This window comes from Nanorana parkeri, unplaced genomic scaffold (assembly GCF_000935625.1).
Source record: "Nanorana parkeri isolate BGI_ZX_2015 unplaced genomic scaffold, ASM93562v1 scaffold18, whole genome shotgun sequence".
NCBI classification, from domain to species: domain Eukaryota; kingdom Metazoa; phylum Chordata; class Amphibia; order Anura; family Dicroglossidae; genus Nanorana; species Nanorana parkeri.
In genome coordinates, this window is record NW_017306286.1 from 3587084 (window position 1) to 3599110 (window position 12027).

At 39.2% G+C, this 12027-nt stretch overlaps 1 protein-coding gene across 1 annotated transcript in view; it reads left to right on the plus strand.

Moving 5' to 3' along the window:
- Window positions 1-12027, plus strand: part of LOC108790542 (beta-adrenergic receptor kinase 2) — a 276398-nt gene that overhangs the window by 256260 nt on the left and 8111 nt on the right. Inside the window, exons 14-17 of the mRNA XM_018560833.1 lie at window positions 6038-6104; window positions 6271-6371; window positions 7920-7986; window positions 10740-10835. Coding sequence (XP_018416335.1) covers window positions 6038-6104; window positions 6271-6371; window positions 7920-7986; window positions 10740-10835 — 331 coding nt within the window. The remainder of the gene's footprint in view (window positions 1-6037; window positions 6105-6270; window positions 6372-7919; window positions 7987-10739; window positions 10836-12027) is intronic.

The window sequence follows — 12027 nt, forward strand, 5'->3', positions numbered from 1 at the left end:
TCGCTCACTTCTCGATCATCTCCCTGCAGGGAGATGATCGAGAAGTGAGCGAGCGACGGTTCGCTCAGTTCCCGATCTATTGAGCCAACGTGTGACAGTTTAATTGTCTCACGTCGGATCGAACTATGAGGATGCGTGATTTTCACTCACCTCATAGTTCTCCTTTAATGACTGTGTTTCAACCTTCCTATGAAATTGATGATCATTACCACCTGCTTGGTATAGTTGGTTAATCATGCACCTGACTCTAATCCTACAAAATCATTGACTTTGTGCAAGTGTAAGAATTGAAGCTGTTTTGAAGCCAAAGTGTGGTCACGCCAAATGTTGATTTTGATTTCGATTTTTCTTCTGTTCACGTTGCATTTTGTAAATTGATAAAAATAAACAATAAAAATATATTTTTTTGAAAGCATTCTTACTTTACAGAATTGTTTCACAGCTATTTAGAAATGTCTGAATGTATTAAAATATTACATGTACTTTAGTATTCAGTCCCTTTACTCAGTACTTTGTTGATACACCTTTGGCAGCAATTACAGCCTCAAGTCCTTTTGGGTATGACGCGACAAGCTTTGCACACCTGGATTGAGGGATTTTTTGTTATTCTTCTTTGCAAATCTTCTCAAGCTGAGTCAGGTTGGATGGGTACCATCGGTGGACAGCCATTTTCAGGTCTCTCCTGAGATGTTCAATAGGGTTCAAGTCAGCTATGTAATGTTGGAAGGTGAACCTTCAGCCAAGTCTGAGGTCCTGAGCACTGTGGAACAGGTTTTAATTGAGGATATCTGTACTTTGCTCCATTCAGCTTTCCCTCAATACTGACTAGTCTCCCTGTCCCTGCTGCTGAAAAACACCCTTCCAGCATAATGCTGCCAGCACCATGCTTCACTGTTGGGATGGTATTGCGCAGGTGATGAGTGGTGCCTGTTTTCCTTCAGACATAATGTTTAGAATTGAGGCCAAACAGTTCAATCTTGGTTTCATCAGACCAGAGAATCTTGTTCCTCACAGGCAGTCCGTCAGTTGCTTTTTTGCAAACTCCAAGTGGGCTTTCATGTGGTTCTAGCCACTGTGCCATAAAGGCCAGATTGGTGGAGGCCTCAGTGATGGTTGTCCTTCTGGAACTTTGTCCCATCTCCACACAAGATCTCTGGAGCTCAGCCAGACTGAACATCTGGTTCTTGGTTGCTCTTGGTAACCTTCAGTGCAGCAGAAATGATTTTGTAGCCTTCCCCAGATCTGTGCCTTGCAATAATCCTGTCCTCTGCAGGCAGTTCATTTGACCTCATGGCTTTTGCTCTGATACAGTATGAATTGCCAGCTGTGAGACCTACAGAATGGTGTGTGCCTTTCCAAATCATGTCCAATTAATTTAATTTACCACAGGTGGACTCCAATCAAGGTGTAGAAACATCTCAGCAATGATCAAGATAAATGGGAGACAACTGAGCTAAATTTCAAGTGTTGTTGCAAAGGGTCTGAATACTTAAGTACATGTGATATTTCAGTTTTTTATTTTTAATAAATTCACAGACATTTCTAAAATTCTGTTTTCACTTTGTCATTATGGTATACTGAGTGTAGATTATTGAGGGGGAAAAAAGACTTTAAACAACTGTAGTATCAGGCTACCACATAACACAATTGAAAAAAGTGAAGAGGGTCTGAATACTTTTTGAATGCACTGTAATCCAGTGGCCGGACAGGTGTTTTTTTTCTCTACATTTAGCTCCGCTGCGACTAAACACGGTTTTGGTTAAAATTATTTTTATCAGGAGGGTTAGATTGTCCCGCTTTAGTGCTTGGACAAGTAATTTTTTTTAAATATATATTTCCACACGCTGAATTACAAACCCTTGGCTGGTAAACAGTTCACATGAACATATAAATGTGTATTTAGATGTTTGTTGAAGGTCAGCTTTAGGATATTGTCACCCTGATAAATCCAACTCCCTGTGGGAGCATTCCTTCAAGACAGCCAAGGGTGTATGCTGTGTTTGGGAGAATGTTCATTCTGTAACATAATGTCTGTTGTGGTACACAGGTGACTGATTTCCTCCACTTTAGAAATGTTTTCTGTGTATTCCATGAATTATGGAACAGTAGAGAGTGTGTAAGATTAATGTTAACACATTACTGTTCCTTCTAGCGTTTAGAGCTTGTAAAATTCAGTGCAGTTTTTTAAATATGAGATATTTAATATAAGATAACATTATCTTATATTACCAATTGTTGCAACATGATTGCTGGAAGAGGTTATGCTTTAGTATATGTTATTTCCCACTTGTATGATTTTCCAGAGGGGAGATTTTATTTGAATAAGGCCATTTATTTAAGAGGCTTGGATGTGCTTTCAGCAGTGTGCTGACCTTGCATAATGTCCTTTATACCTAAGTAAAAAGTCTTACGCTGCCCTCTGGTGCAGAAAGCTGGTAATATTTACTGAAGTGTGAAATGGACAGTGTTGTAAATATACGTTTGTGTAAGCACAATCTTGAATAGAAACCCCCACAGAAATTTTTGCTGACAGAATGGACTTTGGGAGTTGAACTGGTCAATAGGTCTCGGACAGTCGTAATGTTGCAGGCAGTGTTAATTTTAGCATGTTTGTGTATTGGACAACATGCACTGCAGCTAATGCTTTGAACATAATGAATGCAATAAAGTGCATGAGATGCCAGCTGTGTCGTGCATGATATGTGCTGGCTCATTAGTCTTAATACATTTGTACTACATATGGCACTAATAAATATTCAGATGATTGAACAACTTGTATTAGATGCCTGGTCTTGGCATTTGTGTCTAGATGATATAACACATATTATTATTATTATTATTTATTATTATACAGGATTTATATAGCGTCAACAGTTTGCTCAGCGCTTTACAATATAAGGAAGACATTACAATTACAATGCAATTTAAGACAACCTTTCCCTTAAAATGCACCCTAACACTTAGGGGTCTATTGTTAAACAATTTGCAGGGCCCTTCGCCCTGTGACTATCTTCGAACATTCATTTTGCTTGAACAATGCCAGAAATGAATGTTCTTAATATATTTTTCCAATTTCAAATGTAGTGTTGCAATAATGCAATATGGCTATTAGATGGAGTTTACCAATTTGAATGTATTGTTTCCTATGCTCCTCAGCTTCATCTAGTGACCATAATGTATTATTACAACAACTAACTACATTTTAAGCAAGAAACTCCTTTTAGTGCCCATAATGTAATACACTTCATTCAAACTGGGAAAAACTATACAGTAATACCTTGGTTTACGAGCATAATTCGGAAGCATGCTTGTAATCCAAAGCGCTTGTATATCAAAGCGAACTTCCCCATAGGAAATAATGGAAATTCAGATGATTCATTCCACAACCCAAAAATATTCATATAAAAATAATTACAATACAGTACTGTAATATAATACTCTACAAAATATAAAAGAAAAATAAAACAATTACCTGTACATTCGTGGCTGGTGTGAGGGGGACAAGAGAGAGGAGGATTATTGTGTAGGAGGACTTTCACTATCACTAACGGAATCACTGCTATCTCTTGACTAAATGGAATCTTTTCCATTTCGTGAAACCTTAACAAGGAATCTATCCAATGTGACATGCTTTGTCGTTAAACAGACTCATCGCTCGCACTGCTACAGCCTTATTCGGGTGGCGCTTTTCTACAAAATGTTGCTCTTATTGCAAGACATTGCTTGTATATCAAAGCAAATTTTTTCAGAAATGTTTGCTTGTCTTGCAAAACACTCTCAAACCAAGTTACTTGTAAACCAAGGTATTACTGTATTGGGCTTTATTTGCCCAAAGCGAATATTCAGATATATTCACAGGGCGAAGGGCCCTGCAAATTGTTTATGAATGGATTCCTTAAAGTTTATTTAAACCCAAGAACTGAAATGTATAATATTGCAGCTTAGCAGTTCTAGCTTTTTTCAGACTTTTCCCACCCCCCCTCTCCTTTAGTTGGTAATTCTGCCAGTAACACACTCCGTGAGGAACCTCTCTTTATTAGGGTCACTGTGCACTTTTGGTATGGCACTGCACCATGTATAGTTTATCGGGCCCAATGTGTTCACTGCCAGAATCATACATGAGGATTTATGTTCTATGCATCACTGTCTTTAGTGCCGTCATCCACTGGAGTAAGAGATGACAAATTGTTGGAAATATATTGATACAATTAACTGACAATGTGTTAAGAAGCATCTGCCAATGCATACTGTGTGCACAATCCCTTGTTATATTTTCAGACCAGTGTTTATGCCGTGATTGTTTCATTTTTTAGTAATTTTAATGTGTTTTCTGGGAAATGATCCAGGGCCAGCAAAGTTGTTTGTATAGGAAGCATATTGTGTTCTTTATATTTTGGGGGAAAGAAAACAAAAGAGATTAAACAAAGGTTAGAAATATTAACTACAAGAACAGATATAGCAAGAGTCAGACTACAACACGAGATTTGTTAACTGTGTGGTTACATACAACAAACCATGATGCACATCAGGGACGTGCGGTCAGGTGAGGCAGAGCCTCACCTAGTATTATGGAGGAAAAAGCTGTCAGCTTCAAGTCTGAAGCTGACAGCATTTTCTCCATTCAGAGCAGCTTGTAACAGGTTACACAGCAGGGAAAGCCTCCCCGCTGTGTAACCTGTCATAGACGGAGTGCTGCCTGGTAATTACAGGCAGCACTGCATCCTGCTTTTGACAGCTGTTAGGTTAGACAGCATCGGGCGTCTCCACTGCTTGTGTAACCTAACATAGTGAGGCAAGAGCTGTCACAGCCTCTACTCTGTTAGAGTCTTGAGCTCTGTGGATGGTTTGGACCAATGGCAAAGCGCCATTGGTCCAAGCTGTCCAATAAAAAAACAAACAAACACTGAGGACATCGATGCCTCATCAGTGACTAGCAAGTGAGGGACAGGGAGGCTGTGTGTGGGGCGTTGGTGGGCTAGGGGCAGGGTTGGGGGAATGCCTCACCAAGCACAGAAGGTACAGCACGTCACTGATGCACATTGAGGTTAGTTAAGTGACCAGAAATAATCTTTCTTCCAATCTGATAAGAATGCCATGATTTTGATTAACAGTCAGCTTTTCATGTACAATAATAGCAAACAAATAATAAAGTGGCAAATACTTTATGAACTGAGATTTCAGCGTGATGAAAAATAATTTCCAGCACAAAGCCCAACTTTTTTTGTTTAAACTTTGAATTTTTATTAAAGTGGGTATATACTTCTGTCAAGTTTTTTGTCTGCTGTCCATGTCCCTGTTAGAGATATTGCCTTACTCACTGTACCTTTTACAGTAAGACTAAAAATTAGAGAATTGGTTGTGCTGGGTACAGGAAGACTCAAACAGCAATAATAATAATAACCTCACAAAGTTTTTAACTCTTTGCCACCTTCCGAAAAAGGTAAAGAAATTTGTAAATACTTCTCCCGCTGACTGCTTTGTCTGATTTTGTTTTGCCATCTTACTGAAGGATCTAAAGCATGCTATACACTTCCAGGTCACCCCTTGCATTAGCAAAGTTCACTTATTTTTTTTTTTTTATCACAAAGTCACTAAGTAATAAGCAAGTGCAAAGCACAAACCACAGTGATGATATGCATCATCTTTTAGTAATCACACATTTCTGTTCACTAGTCAAAACTCAGTGAGATGGGTTTTGAGTTCTCGCTATGGCTTATATTATACATGTTCCTTTTCACCTTATTAAGCGTCTTAGAAAAGTTAGACTTTTGTATTTAAAGCTTTTCTGGTTATGGTGGTTTGTCAGCAAACATCATAGGAAACCATCTTTGCTTAGTGTGCTATACAAGATATTATCTCATGGTCCTGTAAGATCTAAAGCCCAATTCTGTTTCAGGAAGCTCACTACTTATAGTATAGCTTTGATTGCATGTAAAAAAAACATGCTCTGTAAATCCTGGGTTGTTTCTTTTCTAGGGTAATCGTCTCTGTGCACTAATTTTAGCTTATGTCTTTTTCTTTTTTTTTTCATCTGCAGTCACAGTCCCTTTAGACAGCATAAAACCAAAGATAAACATGAGATTGACAGGATGACACTCACTATGGTAAGCGTTTACTCGGGGAAATAGTCTATGTGCTTCTTCATTGGTTTTGTGTTACAGCCATTAGAACTTAAAGGACAAAGATCTCTACTTTCCAAGATGTAATCTTTTCTGTTTATTGATTGCCAGCTCTGGTTAAAATGTATTTCTTCTCTTTAAATGTGTGAAGAATGTTGAGCTACCAGACTCGTTCACCCCAGAGCTGAAGTCTCTATTGGAAGGTCTTCTACAGAGAGATGTCAGCAAAAGACTTGGATGCCAGGGTGGCAGGTTTGTAGTAGTAAATAGTTTGCATTTCATGTCACTTCTAACTCTGTAGTACACAAGCTGTGGTCGTGTGGTGGAATCCTGTTAAATCTTTGAACAAAAATGTATGCATATACAGTTACCTCCCCATTATCTGGCTTTCAAGCAGCCAGCACTCTTAAGCAACTGGCAAAAAAAAATTGAGGACATAATGCTTAAAAACCAACAACTGGTGAGACAATGAACACTGTGCAAAGCTTACAGAGCAGTTTGATGTATGTAGCGTATAGCACTGCTTACAGAGCAGTTTGATGTATGTAGTGTATAGCACAGCTTACAGACCGCAGTAGTTAGTGTGCCTGGAATATGCACTGTAAAGAGAGTCTTGCATTTATTGGTGGTTCAGTGATCTTAAAGGAGAACTATGAGCTGAGTGATTTCCACTCACCTCATAGTTCTAACGTATACTGAGCTTAGGGTAACGGGAGGAAGCTAGTTTGTGTCCTCCCGTTACCCTAAGGAGAACTATGGGGAAAAACACTGACCCCATAGTTCGCCTTTAATACCATGAATGCCCCACAGTGGAATGGCTTGTCTTTTTTTGACAGCCATACCAGCAATCCTGCCTGTGCGCTACTGACCACAGAAGCAGACTGGTGCCTGACACATTGTGGAAGCTGAGGTGTAAAAACAAAAACACACCCCCTCTACTGCCTTTTACTCATTTGCCATTTTTTGGTAAATCTGCTTGGAACAACTGAGAAAAAAAAACTAAACAGTGATCATGTGATAACAATAAAGAGTTTCATTTGCTGCTTAGCCGTAAAATAGATTATGTAATATTCTTGGTCTTGTGTCCACTGTTCAGGCTGGAAGCAGTGGTAAATATGGCATAGAAAATGTTTTATTAGGCCCTTTAATACCAACTGAGGATTACTGGAATGCCACAGCATACCCGAGTATTGTTGTGACCATATATACCCCACTATCTGCCAGTTTTCCTTTGGCTGTTACCTTCAGGATAATTCCACAAAGCATGCTTCTTCTCAAGCTGGTTTCAGTGTATTCCAGTGGGTACCCACTGTTCCCAGTTGTCTGAGTATCTGTGGAATGATGTGGAACAAGCAGTTTGTGGACAAAACAAATCTCGATGAACTGTGTGTGTTATTGTATCACTATTATGGTTCAGAGTCCCTAAGAAACATTCCCACCACACTGTTGAATTCATTCTTTAAACAAAGCAGGATGTTCTAAAGAGGGTCTACCGAGTAATAAATAGAAACACCTTATAAAGTAGTAACTGTCTTTGGATAAACTTACCAATCAATTACACATTTTATTGTATTGTTTGATTTGCTGTGGGAGTGGTATGTGATTGAAAACTAAAATGCAGACGCACATGAATTGCAAGTACAGAAAAAGAGAGCTGGGCAGTATGTAGAATGAGACATAATGTTACAGTTGATTGCATGGTTTGGTGACCTGTTTACATCTCAGTGCGTGTGGTTTTGAAAAGGAAAAAATATAAATTTTGTAACTTGCATCAAAATTCGTTTTTTTTAAATCTTTCAGTGCTCTTGAAGTAAAAGAACATCCGTTCTTTAATGGTATAGACTGGCAACAAGTATATATGCAAAAGGTAAATGACCTTGCAATGCTACATTGATTAAATATAAGCTACTTTTGATTTGAAAAACATGAAATAGACTAAATAATCCTGCATATTTTGAAAGATGTTTTCATAATCTGGACAATGACCCTGCATGTATTACCTAACTAATTATCTAAAGAGCTAGCTGTCCTTCAGTTTTCCAGCACAGGCAACATTTATGGACATGAAAAAATTCATGGTTTAGTGGTGTAGTGTTGTGAAGAAAGTACTGCTTACTGAATTTTGTATGTGTTGGCCTGCAATTTGCTGTTAATGTCGATTTAAAGTTGTTCTTTCAAACTTAAACTGCAAAGAATCTCAAACAAGTGATTTGCCCATTTGTGTTCTGGTGTGAATGAGCACTAGTTTATATCCTAATTCTGCAAATCTGTAACTTAGGTGCAGCAGGAACTCATGTTATAGTTACTAGTAGGGATGTCCTGATACCACTTTTTCAGGACCAAGTACAAGTACTTCCCCTCATGTACTTGCCGATACCAATTACCGATAAAAACGGGTGCAGGTGACTGTAAATGATCAATAGTACAACTACATGTTATGTACTATGGGCCATGATTTAACCTATTCATGTTAGCAGGGCAGCATTGTAAATCTATTGCTGTAATGTAGTGGAGGTGTGTGCTGTATATATGTACTACATATACATTACACACGTCCAGTACACTATAGCAATATATTTACAGCCAGCCCTGTCCCAGCTTCCCTCACTCACAGTTTGACTCCGATCCCTGTTGCCTCGCGTGGTGCCTGTCGTAGTCGGAGCTGGGCAGGATCACTGCATCGCGTCTCGGTGCTCAGCTTGTGGGATGCGCTCACAATTCTGCCCTGCTAACATGAATGGGTTAAATCATGATCCATAGTACATATACAGCACACACGTCCAGTACACTGCAGTAATAGAGTTACAATTATCCCCTGCTAACATGAATAGGTTAAATGATGATCCATAGTACATAATAGTACATAGCATGTAGTTGTACCATGGATCATTTAACCTATTCATGTTAGCAGGTCAGAATTGTAAATCTACTGCTGCAGTGCATACTTTATGTACTGTACATGTACAGTACATAAAGTATGCACTGCAGCAAAAGATTTACAATTCTGTCCTGCTAACATGAATGGTTTAAATGATACATAGTACAACTACATGTTATGTACTATGATGTACTATGGATCATTTAACCCTTTCATATTAGCAGTGCAGAATTGTAAATCTATTGCTGCAGTTCATTCTATATGTTGTACTTGTACAGTACATATAGAATGCACTGCAGCAGTAGATTGTTCTTGTTCACACAAAAAACTAAGCCCGGGCCCCGTCTTACTCACTGTTGCCTCGATCGCGGTGCCTCACGATTTTCCTCACACGTGAGGACGTCGGCGGTGCTGAGCTGGAGAGGAGTGTTGCGTCACTGCTGCTCCAGTGGGCGGCGTTCCAGATGGGGTCCTAATTTAGGTGGCCGGCGACTGCCTGGAGCGCCGCCCACCTGAGTAGCAGTGACGCGACGCTAGGCGCGATGCGGTGCGGTAAGTAAAAAAATAACATAGCGCAAGCTTCGGGCACTTTGACAAGTTTTGACAAGTACTTGTCAAAATGCCCTGTATCGGTCCCGATACCGATGCTTGTATCGGTATCGCGACATCCCTAGTTACTAGTACACTATGCAACAGTATTCAGGAAAGTAGCTGCATATGATCCTGCAATAGATACTTTTCAGTCATATCCTATACTTATATAGTTGTTTTTATTCCAAGTCACTCTTCATTGTGCACTTGGTTTGTCAATGAGAGCAGCTGAAACACTTCACAAAGAGTTGGACAATGTAATCTATATGTTTGAAACCGTTCCCTGTTCTAGGAAAGTACATTTACCCAAATATTCTATGATTTTATTTGTGCATGATTTCAGATTTATGTGTGCATGCCAGCAGTTAAAATGTATCTTTCAGTTATAGAATATTATCCCATAAAGGTTCCTAATTTATGGAGGCTGACAGTTTTTCGTACTCATTCTGGCTTTACTACATAGAGGTCTATTTATCACTGTTTTCACCCCTAAGATTCACATGTTGCTCAACTGGGTTCAACTTTCAAATGTAAACCTTGGGTGAAAGTTGTGTGAATCTTGAAAATTAATACATAGACCCCCTAATTTCACTGACTAAAAACAAACTATGCATGTATGAGCTGTAAGGTATTGTCCTAACATTTCACTACTTGCATGCTTGTTTTAGGCCAGTAAAATTAAAGTACTACTCCAGGAGGAGTAGATGTGAAGCATTATGGGAGATGCATGTAAATTACAATTAACTTAATGGCATCCTTAACCAGATATGTAGCAACACGTTCTTTGTTTTCCCTTCTTGTCGCCACATGCTTCCTGTCCCTGTGCTCTTCTTTGGTAATCCGAGAAATCCCAAAAGTGTATAGGGCTTACTACTTCCATTCAAAAGATGCAGAGCACAGGGACTGGAAAAATATGGGTAAGTTGTGAACAGTGGGGAGATCAAGAATTGTACATTAGTATATCTGGCTGAGGATACTACAGAGGTACTGCAAGTATACATAGTACATTGTACTTGTCTACTCCAAAAAAGGGGGCAAATGGTGCAATTATTTTTGTAATATATAGACTGTAACAGACATTTAACATTTCAGAAGGTATGAAAGTTTACCTATTGGTAATTGATCGTTGGAACATATATTATGTTTTTCAGTACCCTCCACCACTGATTCCTCCTCGAGGAGAGGTAAATGCAGCTGATGCATTTGACATTGGCTCCTTTGATGAAGAGGACACAAAAGGCATTAAGGTATGTTATATCTCAAGTGCTCTACAATGAAGTTTAAGGCTGCACTCAGACTTTTGTGTTTTGCGCTGCTATTCATTTTATTATTCATACACATGTACAGTGAACGCCATAATGCAAAAATGTTAATACACCAAAATGTACAGCTACTGAGGTGCGCTGACAGCACATTCAGCGTCACTGCATTAAAAAAAAAAAGAAACACACAACACAGTGTAAATAGATCCAAAAGAAAACTCCTGCCTTCCCTCATTCCCAGCAGCATATGCTTACCTTTACCTCACTCCATGTTCAGCCCTAGGGAAGGAAGGAAATACCCTGTAATTATGGGTATGGAAGAGCCTATAGTACTGTGTAAGCTGCAACTCCACTTACAAAGAGCTTTCCTATCATTCCTCGCAGTTAAATGAAACAACAAGGGAGTGAAGACACACGGTAGGCATGTGCTCTTGGTGAGGTCTGCAGTAAAGTGTCCTATTGCTTTGCCCTGCATGGGCAAATCACAGATTTACTTTAAGACCCTCAAAAACCATAGGTTATATCATATGTCACTGTAGATGATAGCAACTGTTTTCCTGCAAATTTAGTTTAATCTTGAGCACTTTGGAAACTTTAGTAATTAGATAATGTTTGGATACCTCTACAGCAGCCTATTGTTGAACAATCTGTATATATATATATATATGTAAGATGTCAAAAAAGACAAAAACGCAGTATTGCAGTGTGCAATGATACCTTTCTTATTGGACAGGTTCATCCTGAGCTGCATTGCACAGAGATCTTCTTTTAAGACTCCTTGTATTATACAGTAACAGATATGCCAGCAGAAGTGAAGAAAAAAAAAAGCTTATAACAAAGGTACACAGCAACATATTCAGATACAGCAATATTCAGAGTTTATTGATTAAAGTGGAACTCCAGGATTTGGAAAAGTTTGCCCTTGCAGTGGAGTGACCTCTGCACTGCAAGGGTTAACTGCTAATTTTGCCTAGGGAGCAAAAATAAAGAAGATCTACTCACCCAATACTTAGTCCCACCTGACAGCTAGACAAGCACTCTTCTCCCCCAAAGCTGTGGCGGTCTAAGGACCCACAAAGTCATCACTTCTAATGTTATTTAGATTAGACGTGAAGACGTCAACGGACATACCACATTTGGAGTGGGGGGGGGGGGGGCGTGGAGGTGCAGCCACCGT